At 34.1% G+C, this 12,712-nt stretch overlaps 1 protein-coding gene across 1 annotated transcript; it reads left to right on the forward strand.

Annotated features, from left to right (window-relative positions):
* The first annotated feature begins 205 nt into the window (after positions 1 to 205).
* d2hgdh (D-2-hydroxyglutarate dehydrogenase) lies at positions 206 to 12,240 on the forward strand. Its single transcript, XM_059352876.1, has 10 exons — positions 206 to 371; positions 1,604 to 2,005; positions 3,003 to 3,060; positions 3,150 to 3,289; positions 4,233 to 4,426; positions 5,659 to 5,827; positions 6,417 to 6,560; positions 7,278 to 7,420; positions 8,783 to 8,948; positions 11,622 to 12,240. The coding sequence occupies exons 1-10, from the start codon at positions 359 to 361 to the stop codon at positions 11,882 to 11,884; spliced, it is 1,692 nt and encodes a 563-aa protein (XP_059208859.1). The 5' UTR covers positions 206 to 358; the 3' UTR covers positions 11,885 to 12,240.
* The last annotated feature ends 472 nt before the right edge of the window (positions 12,241 to 12,712 follow it).

Below are 12,712 nucleotides of genomic sequence, written 5' to 3' on the forward strand. Positions count from 1 at the left end.
AGTTAATTACTCACTTTTTACAGTTTTTAGTTCATTATTAACTATTTTCCCTGTGAGCTGTGAAGTGAAGTGGCTTTATTTACAACAGTCACCATTGGCTGCTCGGTGATGATGAAAGGCTCTCAGCTATTGGTTCATTCTCACAGAAGGCTTCTGATTGGCTCGCTGTCATCTGACGTCACATTCCAGCGTCTTGCCCTCAACATGCTAGTTAGGTGTAAACACAGATCTATCTCTGGTTGTAAACATTGACTCTGACGTCTTTAAATCACTGAACCGCCCTTGAACTTTGTGTTAGAATGCGAACCGAGATAAGACACAAATAAAGACACACGGGAGGAAACATGTCGGCTGTTAGATGAACGTTTACGGTGAGTAAATAAGGATTTTGCCCTCTAACGTCTTGTATGCTAATGGAGCTAAGCTAACTGAATGGCAGCTGTAAGACATTAATAAATGAACCTTTAACTGTGGCGAAGCAGCGATATAAAGTATTATAGTAGTTTATTAACATAAAGGCTAATCACTCTATTAAAGGAAACGGGTTATGAGCTATATAATGCTGTCAGAGCCTCTGTTACTGAACTAAATACTGTCACTTTCTGCACTCTGCACCTGTTCAGCACTCCAATACTGGAATAATATAAGTTAATATTAATCATATTGATATTGTATATAATATTTATACATTATTCTTGTCCTTTTGCACATTCTACTTATTTACATATTCTTATACTCTTAGTATTATCTATTGTATGTATATCTTGTGTAGTCAAGTATCTATATGCATATATAATGCAGGTACAATATATCATATTATGTCATATCTTGTACACACACACACACACACACACACATATATATATATATATGTATGTATGTATGTATATATATATATATATATGTTTTTTGTATTTTGTGTGTGTGTTTATTTGTATTTTTTGTAATTTTGTGTATGTTTTTGTTTTTTTTATGTGAGTTTTTTTGTATTTTGTGTGTGTGTGTGTGTGTATATATATATATACATACACACATATATATATATATACAGACATATGTATATATATGTGTGTGTGTGTATACAAGTATATATATATATATATAGTTTTAGTTTTAATTTCGTTTTCAAATTCAGTTGGTTTTAATTCGTTTTTATTTTTTGGAAAATCCTTAGTTTTAGTTTAGATTTTATTAGTTTTAGTGTTAGTTTTTATAAAAACTTGTTTATTTTTATTTCAGTGAACAAAAATGTTTTTTCGATTCTAGTTTTCATTATTTTGTTAGTTTTCGTTAACTATAATAACCTTGGTACATCCTCAAATTTAATTTAAAAAAAGTTATAGTATAGTATGTCATCAAATTTGAAGAAAAAAAAAATCATTGTATGGTATGTCATGAAAAATATCACAAACATGTCAGTGTAATGTTAAAATATATTAAAAAAAAATCCTGTAGTTTTATTTGAATTATACACAGCTGCTCCACATACCTAGACCTACCTCCATAACATGTACATTAGAATATTGGCTAAACTTCACTAAAGTTAACCAACTGCTATGTTGAGGACATAGATTTTCTTTTCTTTTTCTCTTCTCCTCTGCAGCCTGTTCCTGCAGCTCTCCTCCAGTCATGGCTCGGTTCCTCCAGAGATCACTCAGCCTGAGGACAGCTCTCAGACATCTGAGCCCCCAGAGAACCTTCTCCTCCTCCTCCTCCTCCTCCTCCTCCTCCTCAGCTGCTGCTGTCAGACGTTCCTCCCTGGACCTCCACAGTCTGTTTCCTCCTTCCACCGTCTCCTCGTGGCAGTTTGGAGTCTGCTGTAGGAAGCTCCACAGTGGGACAGACGTCTCCAGGCCGTCTCCTGCTGCAGCTCCAGACAGGCTGCCTTTCTCCTCCATCACTCAGGAGGATTTAACTTTCTTTAGGGAGATTCTACCCGGCAGAACCATCACTGACCCCGACCTGCTGGAGTCCAGTAACGTGGACTGGCTCAAGTCAGTAAGAGGTGACGGCTCACAATTCATTTAGCTCAAACCACAGATAGATATCTGGGTCAATGACGTAATCAGTTGGTGCAACCAGCAAAGTTATTATAATTAACGAAAAGTAGAATTGAAAAAACATTTTTGTTCACTGAAATAAAAATAAAAACGAGAGTTTTTAAAAAATGATAACTAACTGAAACTGTATTTTGTGGTTACAAAACTAACTAAAACTAACTAAGATTATAGTGAGAAAAAAATGATGAATTTACGAGAAAAAAATGATGAATTTACGAGAAAAAAATGACAAATTTACGAGAAAAAGTGACGAATTTACGAGAAAAAAGTGACGAATTTACGGGAAAAAAATGATGAATTTACGAGAAAAAAGTGACAAATTTACGAGAAAAAAGTGACAAATTTATGAGAAAAAAATGACAAATTTACGAGAAAAAAGTGACAAATTTACAGGAAAAAAATTCTCAAATTTACGGGAAAAAAATTCTCAAATTTACGAGAAAAAAGTGACGAATTTACGAGAAAAAAGTGACAAATTTACGAGAAAAAAGTGACAAATTTAAAAGAAAAAATTACGAATTTACGAGAAAAAAGTGACAAATTTACGGGGAAAAAAATTCTCAAATTTACGGGAAAAAAAATTCTCGTATTTACGAGAAAAAAGTGTCAAATTTACAAGAAAAAAGTGACGAATTTACAATGAAAAAGTGACAAACAGGCAACATGTATTGTGACTTTTTGAATCTGGCACCCAACAAATACCCCATTACAAAAAAAGTACAACTAATAAAAACTAAACTAAAACTAGAAAACTCACTCTAAAAACTCATTAAAACTAACTGAATTTGAAAAAAACTAATTTTATTTATTTTTTGTTATTTTTTATTTATTTTATTTATATATATATATATATATATATATATTATATATATATATATATATATATAAATATTAATCCAAATCACTGATGCTAATATGTTGGTGTTTCATTCATCTCTTCAGGCTCCAGTGAAGTCCTGCTGAGACCTCAAACAACAGAGGAAGTTTCACAAATTCTCAAGTAAATAATCAAAAGTTGTTTAAAGGAGAAATAAAGGAGTTCTGGGGTTATGAGGTGGTTAAATGATCAATGTGTTTCTCCTCCTGTAGATACTGTAACAGTCGTAGCCTGGCGGTGAGCCCTCAGGGAGGAAACACTGGACTGGTTGGAGGCAGCGTCCCAGTTCATGATGAGGTCATCCTCTCCACCGCCCTCATGAACAACATCACCACCTTCGACAGCATCTCAGGTGAGTCTAACACTTTATATCAGGGAACACATATTCAACATTAATTAGCTGCTTATTAGCATGCAAATCAGTAACATATTGGCTCTTAATGAGTCATTATTAAGTAATTATTAATGCCTCACTGGATCAACATTTTGAGACACAAAAAAACATAAACACACACACACACACAAAATACAAAAAACTCACATAAAAAAACAAAAACATACACAAAATTACAAAAAATACAAATAAACACACACACAAAATACAAAAAACACACATAAAAAAACAAAAACACACCAAAAATTACAAAAGACACAAATAAACACACAAAAAGCACAATTTTGTTTTTACAAAAAACACATTTTTTTTTACTTAAACACACAAAAACACACCAAAAAATTACAAAAATTGCATAAAAACACAGAACACACACATACATAAAAAACACAAAAAATAACAAAAAAGCACACACAAAAATTTTATACTAAAAACACACAAAAAATACCCCAAAATCACACAAAAAAACAGTAAACACAAAAGATTGCATTAAAAATGTTGAAATGCACTCTGCAAAATTTGAAAAATCTAAGTAAAAATAAAATCATGTTATTACACTTGATCATAGTGATTTTTACCTTTGCTGAAAAAGAGTTGATGCACTAAATGAGACATGGAAACTTGTGGAAAAGCCAAAACTTTAGAGTTTCATGGACTCCAGAGGGTTAAAGAATTTCACAGTGGCAGGGTGACTTTATTTTAAATGATGTTTTAATGATAAATGATGTAGCCTAAACATGTTTTGCTTTGTCACCATTAAAAAAAAACAAAAACACGTCAGAGTTTTATCAGCTCCAGGCATCGATACAATAGTCTCAGATCTATTCTGTCTTTTTCTCTCTATCTTGTCTTTTAAAAACAGTGTGACTAATGTTGAGAGGTGATTGTGTCCATGTTTCAGGTATTCTGACGTGTCAGGCTGGTTGTGTCCTGGAGAACTTGTCCCTCTACCTGGAGGACAGAGACTACATCATGCCTCTGGATCTGGGGGCCAAAGGAAGTTGCCACATCGGCGGCAACGTGGCAACAAACGCAGGCGGACTGCGGCTGCTTCGCTACGGCTCCTTACACGGCACGGTGCTGGGTCTGGAGGTGGTGAGTGGAGCAAATACATGAGGAACTTTTATATTCTTCAGCAAGTATTAAAGGAATAGTTCGGAATTTTGGGCATAGGACCTCATTTCCAACTTAGCCGGTGTGATATAGGTCGGTGGAGACCGTTTTCAGCACATTTTATGCAGTCCTTATAGTTGCACAAGTCACTGTTGCTAAACTGGTGTTGAGCTAGCGCACGTCAATAGTAACATCCAGCCTGTCACTAAAAACAGCTTTACCTGCTCCGCACAACACCCGAGACAAATGCATTATAACGTCGGACTATCCATGTACATGTCTGTGTTGATAGAATCATTTTAGAAATTAAACCAACCTTGCATTTTCAATGTTAAAACATTTTGAGGGACTAGTTTCTCAGCAGCAGCGGAATTTTACTTTGTGGGTTAGTAGTAGTGCGTCAAAACGAAACCAGAAGAGCCCTTGCATGATTGTCAGCGAAACCGAAACCGTCTTCCACTGTAGCCTCACTAGCCTGGAGATAATATCACTCCGCCGCTGCCGTAGCCTAAGCAACAACAGGGAACAAAGTATAAGCTATTCCAATGCTATGCAAGGTTGGTTTAATTTCTAAAATGATTCTATCAACACAGACATGTACATGGATAGTCCGACGTTATAATGCATTTGTCTCGGGTGTTCTGCGGAGCAGGTAAAGCTGTTTTTAGTGACAGGCTGGATGTTACTATTGACGTGCGCTAGCTCAACACCAGTTTAGCAACAGTGACTTGTGCAACTATAAGGACTGCATAAAATGTGCTGAAAACGGTCTCCACCAACCTATATCACACCGGCTAAGTTGGAAATGAGGTCCTATGTCCAAAATTCCGAACTATTCCTTTAAGTTAAAGGTTAAAAGCAGTGATCGAATGTTTGTGTGCATATGCATGTAAAAAAGATCTATAAATGCTTAAAAATGGGTTAATTATGGTGTGTTGATACATATTAGAGCATAATATGACCAGAAATGACAGAAAAACACCATATTATGTGATGTCCAAAAACTTAAAAAAGTCATATTATAGTATGTCGATTTTTGTCAAAAATGGTCAAATTTGAAAATGCCTAAAAATGCTTAAAATGGGTCAAATACAATGTTTTGATACATGTTAGAGCATAATATGGCCAGAAAAACACCATATTATTAGATGTCCAAAAATTGAAAATAAATTGTATGCTCGTGTCATGTATCATGTATCATGTGTGGTGTTCAGGTTCTGGCCGACGGGCGGGTTCTGGACTGTTTGGCGACTCTTCGTAAAGATAACACAGGATACGACCTGAAACAGCTGTTCATCGGGTCAGAGGGCACGCTGGGCGTCATCACCGCCGTCTCCATCCTCTGTCCCCGCAAACCACCTTCTGTTAACGTGGTCTTCCTGGGTGAGAGGGTCCTTCTGATTCACCCTCCGGGGTCGGATCACAGTTTAGTTCCTGTATGTCAAAATTTCATTTCATTGTTTTAATGTATCCTTTATTTCATTCTTGAGGAATCATTGAGGGCAACCCCTCATTTAGAGTTCAGAGAAAACACAATGAAAGAACAAACAGCAACAGACAAAACACATGAAAAAAACATTAAAACAGTTTCAGTGAAAGGCTATTATATCTAAACGTGCAGATTTATGAGATTTAAAGTGGTGAATCTGCGAGAAAAAAGTTGTTTTTTCCCACTTTTTTTCTCTTAAATCTGCAACTTTTTTTCTGGTAGATTTGCCACTTTAATCTAGTAAATTTGCAACTTTTTTCTCAAAATATTACCTCTCCCCCGGTTTGTATTTTTATTTTTTATTCATACTTAATATGCCCTAATATGCCATCATAGTCAAGTTCTCCTGGTACAAGTCATTGAAGAATAACTCTGTTTGTATGACTGTTTCTTGCAGATTTTTACATTGGAGGTCCAAGTCAATAAAGTTAATATTATTATATTATTATCAGCTGATTGTATTGTCTTTACTTCCTGTTTCAGGCTGTGAGACCTTTGAGCAGCTCCTGAAGACCTTCCAGCTGTCCAGAGGCATGCTGGGAGAAATCCTCTCAGCCTTTGAGTTCCTGGACAGTGAATGTATGAGGCTGCTGAACACACACCTCAAACTACCCAACCCCATCTCTGGTACACACACACACACACACACACACACACACACACACACACACACACACACACTGAAAAAAGTATAACCTTGCTCAAACTAAAAAAAAAGATGTCCAGATATCACATCTAAAATATTTGACTTCATAGAATCTAAATTGAGTAACTTCTTATGGCCTGATTATTTTATCTTGATGTAAACAATAATACTGCACTTGATTCAGCCTTAATTCTTTGCCTTGATCCAAATTATCATTATTATTATTTAATATAATTATTTATTATTATTATTATTATCATTTTAGTTATTGAACCAAACTAATAAATTTAAATTGAACCAACCTAATATATTCACTTTAACTGAATTAATGTTTGCATTGACACCAGTTAATTTATTTACATATACCCAAACTATATTATTCACATTTTATTTGACTTAACTAATTTTTGTTTCCCACCTTATAAACTCTATAAAAAAGACACTTGGCCAACAGATTACATTAAATGTATTTATTTATTAAAAAATGAGGGAAATCAAAAACTTTGTTTTGGGTCCTTAGTCGTATATTTAGTTCAGTATAAATCAAACTTGATGTCTTTAAATGCAAAAAGAATGAGTTTTACAATCAAATCAATAATTTTATCCTCTTTTAAATGGCAGTTATTAGTTTGAATGAACTACTGCATGTTACACTTTTTTCAGTGTAGACATGATAAACTCTTTTCTCCATCTTGCAGATTGTCCGTTCTACGTCGTCATAGAAACGTCTGGATCTGACCCGACACACGACGGAGAGAAACTCCACAACTTCCTAGAGAAGGCGATGACATCATCAATGGTCACTGACGGTACCGTGGCAACCGAGGACTCCAAAATAAAGGTCCGGTTTATCATCTAGAAGAATAAGTCTGTTGATATTCTCAAAACAAATCATTTGAAAAGTATGTACAGTGCCTTGCTAAAGTATTCATCCCCCTTGGATGTTTCACCCTTTTGTTGCTTTCACACCAGAAATCATGATCAATATAATTTGGCCTTTTTAAAAAGAAAAAACCTCTGGAAGTGAAAACAGATTTTTTACAAAATAGTATCAATTAACCCTTTGATGCACAACATGGTCTAAAGTGACCCGATATGTATGAGTTTTTATGTTCTATATCTTACTAAATTATTTTCATCATTCAGTATTCCAGGTTTTCCTCAATTACTTTTTTTGTTCATCATACATCCTAATTTAATGTTTTCCTTTATTCATTTTTTAATAAAATCCCTTTTTGTGTCATTACTCTTCTAATGCACAACATGGGTGAAAAAGGACGCATATCCATTTTTTAGCTAAGTAGCTTGCTAAGCTAACAATTTAGCTAACTTCTTGGCTAAGTACTTAGCCCTGCTAAAAGAACCTCTGTCACTTCAGCAGCATTTGTCTGGTCTTTCTTTCGGCTTCGATGCATTTAAAAAAAAAAATTGTGCACATTTTGTGCACATGTGCGCTGCCTAGGAAGTAATTGTTACAGTTGCAAGCCAAGAAGTTAGCTAAGTAGTTAGCTTAGTAAGCTACTTAGCCAAGTAGTTAGCTTAGCAAGCTGCTTAGCTAAATACTTAGCTTAGTCAAGTAGTTAGCTTTGTAATAATACAAAAACTTTTTTCTTCATAAAGTATGGGAGGCAAAATGGAAATAATGATATGTTGTTATCAAAAACAAGATATTTAAAGAATTCTTGGAATATTCAATCATAAAATAAGTATAAAAAATAGAGCACAGAAACACACAGCAGCATTAAATAACATTGGGAATTAATGTGGGTCATTTTTGACCCATGTTGTGCATCAAAGGGTTAAATAGAAGTGTGTAAGGTAAAATTAATGATTACATAAGTGTTCATCCCTCACAAAGTAACTGACCTAATTCAACAAAGTTCCAGCTAGTTGATGCAGCAGAGTCACAGTTAGTGAAATGAGATCACCTGAGTACAGCTGATGTGTGTCAATTACAGTATAATTATAGTAGTTATAATAAATTATAGTATTAAAAACATGTGTGTCTGGGAGATCCAGTCTCTGGTTCATCACTATTCCTGCTATATGAAGACAAAAAAACATTCCTAGCCACTCAGAGAAAAGATCATTTAACTTTATTTTTTTCATGTGTAAAAGCAACTAAAGGAGTATGAATACTTTTACAAGCCACTAACTGAGTGTGCAGATGATGTAATGTACCTTTAAACCTCCTCGTCTCCAGGCTCTGTGGTCGATGCGTGAGCGAGTCACCGAGGCTCTGACTCACGACGGCTTCAACTACAAATACGACATCTCGCTGCCGGTGGAGCGCATCTACCAGCTGGTGACGGACATGAGGGAGCACCTGGGGGGGCGGGCCAAGAGCGTGGTGGGCTACGGACACGTAGGTAAGACCAGGACACGGACCACGGCATGTTTAAAAAAGGAGGAAAATGGGCATTAACCCATTAAGGCCTAAAACGCCTGGAAAAAATGCGTGGAAAACCTATAGGCGATTTTAAAATAATATGTCTTTTTGGGTAATTTTGTCTCTTTTTTTGGTAATTTTGTGTCTTTTTTGGTAATTCTGTCTTTTTTAAATAATTTTTGTGTCTTTTTTTTTGTAATTCAGGTTTTTAATAATTTTGTGTCTTTTTTTTGTAATTCAGATTTTTTCATAATTTTGTGTCTTTTTGGGTAATTCTGTATCTTTTTTAAGAATTTTGTGTCTTTTTTGGGTAATTCTGTCCTTTTTGGTCATTTTGTGTCTTTTCTTGGTGATTATTTCTTTTTTTAATAATTTTTGTGTCTTTTTTTGGTAATTCTGTGTCATTTTTAATAATTTTGTGTCTTTTTGGGTAATTCTGTGTCTTTTTTAAGAATTTTGTGTCTTTTTAAAGAATTTTGTGTCTTTTTTAAGAATTTTGTGTCTTTTGGGGTAATTCTGGGTCTTTTTTAAGAAATTTGTGTCTTTTTTAAGAATTTTGTGTCTTTTTTGGGTAATTCTGGGTCTTTTTTAAGAATTTTGTGTCTTTTTGGGTGATTCTGGGTCTTTTTTAAGAAATTTGTGTCTTTTTTAAGAATTTTGTGTCTTTTTGGGTAATTCTGGGTCTTTTTTAAATAATTTTGTGTCTTTTTTTGGTAATTTTGTGTCTTTTTTTGGTGATGATTTCAAAGTTCTGGAAAAGTCCCATGTTGCATTGCGACACTCCCACATGTATTCTGATGCATTTCATTGGCCAAGAGACTGAAAATAGGTGGAAAAAACTACAAATACTACAAAACGACTTATCTGGCTCTTTCCCGGCTTAAATGGGTTAAAGCTGAGTCCTTGCTGTGGCGGACCCCAGTTCGAATCCAGCCTGAGGTCCCTTTGCCGCATGTCTTCCCCTCTGTCTCCCCCTTTCTATCTGTCACTATCTAATAAAGCAATAAAATGCCAAAAAATTATCTTTAAAAAAAAAAAAAAGGAGGAAAATAATGGCCTTGATTACAAAACCTACTACAGCTCTATCGCCATTCTCAAATACTCACCAAAATACCACAATCTCTCAAAAATGTGTTATTTTGTATACAAATGCAGACCTCACTACTAATTGTACCCTTTATTTCCAGTGGTGGAAGAAGTATTCAGATCCCTTACTTAAGTAAAAGTACTAATACTACACTATAAAATGACACCACTACATGTAAAAGTCCTGCATTTAAAACCTTACTTATGACCAGAAATGACAGAAAACCACCATATTATGGGATGTCCAAAAACTGAAAAAAGTCATATTATATACGGCTGATTTTTGTCAAAAATTGTCATATTTGAAAATGCCTAAAAATGCTTAAAGTGGGTCAATTATAGTCTGTAGGTTGATACACATTTGGGTATAATATGGTAATAAATGACAGAAAAACACCATATTATGGGATGTCCAAAAAGGACCCCCTTGAAAAAAAGTCATGTTGATTTTTGTCAAAAATGGTCAAATTTTGAAAATGCTTAAAATGGGTCAATTATGTTGTTTTGATACATGTGGTGGTAAAGTTTGTACAGAAATAGTGAAAAAACACCATATTATAGGATGTCCAAAAATGGCCCCCTTGAAAAAAAGTCATACTATAGTATGTCGATTTTTGTCAAAAATGGTCAAATTTTAAAGTGCCTAAAAATGCTTAAAATGGGTCAAATATAGTTTGTTGATACATATTAAACCATAATATGACCAGAAATGGGGGGAAAAACACCGTATTATGTGATTTCCAAAGACTGAAAAAAAGTCGATTTTTTGTCAAAAATGGTCAAATTTTTAAGAATAAAAATGCTTAAAATAGGTTAATTATAATGTGTCACTTTTTTCTTGTAAATTTGTCACTTTTTTCTTGTAAAGTTGTCACTTTTTTCTTGTAAATTTGTCACTTTTTTCTTGTTAATTGGTCACTTTTTTCTTGTAAATTTGTCACTTTTTTCTTGTAAATTTGTCACTTTTTTCTTGTTAATTGGTCACTTTTTTCTTGCAAATTTGTCACTTTTTGCTCATAAATTTGTCACTATTTTCTCTTTTATTCGTAACTTTTTTCTTGTAAATTTGTCACTTTTTTCTTGTAAATTCGTCACTTTTTACTTGTAAATTCGTCACTTTTTCTCGTAAAGTTTTGATTTTTTTCTTGTAAATTTGTCACTTTTTTCTTGTAAATTTGTCACTTTTTTCTTGTAAATTTGTCACTTTTTTCTTGTCAATTTGCCACTTTTTTCTCATAAATTCGACACTTTTTTCTCGCAAATTTGTCACTTTTTGCTCATAAATTTGTCACTATTTTCTCGTTTGTTCGTCACTTTTTTCTTGTAAATTTGTCACTTTTTCTTGTAAATTCGTCACTTTTTTAAATTTGTGAATTTTTTTTATTAGTTATAGTGTTCACTATAATTTTAGTTCGTTTTAGTTAGTTTTGTAACCACAAAATACACTTTCAGTTTTCAGTTTTGTTTTTTAAACTCATTTTTATTAATATTTCAGTTAACGAAAATGTTTTTTCAAGCCTAGTTTTCATTATTTCGTTACTATAACAACCATGATCCGTCCCTTCAGGAGATGGAAACCTCCACCTGAATATCACGTCTCCGGCTAAAGACCCGGCGCTCCTCGCCTCCATCGAGCCCTTCGTCTACGAGTGGACGGCCCGTTGCCATGGCAGCATCAGCGCCGAGCACGGCCTGGGCCTGAAGAAGAGGAACTACATCTACTACAGTAAACCCAGACCGGCTGTGGCTCTGATGGGGGACATCAAGACCCTGCTGGACCCCAAAGGGATCCTCAACCCCTACAAGACTCTACCAGACGACCTGAAGTGATTTATAGTCCAAGTTACTACTGAATGTTATATGAACTACCTCGATTAGTCCTTAATCCACTCCAGCATCACTAACAAGTCCAGGAAGGGGAACTAAGTGCTTTTGGACCAGACCAGAGTCCCGTTTGAGTCATTTTTGTAGTATTTTCACCTGTCTGAAACCTTAAAGTTCTCCTTATCAGCTGCCACAGAGAAAAGACTTGTTGTCTGTTTAGCAGCTGGTAAAACTTCCTGTATTTATGGAGCTGCAGGCAAAATGTTTGTAGTATTTTCATAGTGCATTCATTCTGTTAATGTCTAAGACTTTGAGTTTTCTTTAACCCTTTGGGGCTATTTTGTCGGTTTTGACTCTTTTTCATTCTGCCTGTATATATCACATAAAAATCTTTACCATGACGTGTTGGTATCATTGTTTTCAGCTCAACCTCACCTATATGAACTGATTGTTATTTTCATTTTGACTTACTGGATCAATATTTTGAACACAAAAAGTTACAAAAAACACACATACAAACACAAAAAGTTAAAAAAGAACACAAGACACAAAAAAAAAAATAATTCAAAAATACACATAAAAACACACTCAAAAACAAAAATTACGAAAAACGTAAAAACAAAGAAATTACAAAAAATACAAAATACACACAAAACACATAAAAACAAAAAATACAAAAAACACATGAACACAAAAAGTTACAAAAAACACAAGACACAGAAAAAAATACAAAAAACAAGCAAAAAAATACACATTAAAACATAAAAACACTCAAAAACATTTAAAAAAATAAAAACACGAAATTACAAAAAACAAAATACACAAAACACAAAA

Source organism: Centropristis striata, chromosome 16, assembly GCF_030273125.1.
Source record: "Centropristis striata isolate RG_2023a ecotype Rhode Island chromosome 16, C.striata_1.0, whole genome shotgun sequence".
Classification (NCBI taxonomy): domain Eukaryota; kingdom Metazoa; phylum Chordata; class Actinopteri; order Perciformes; family Serranidae; genus Centropristis; species Centropristis striata.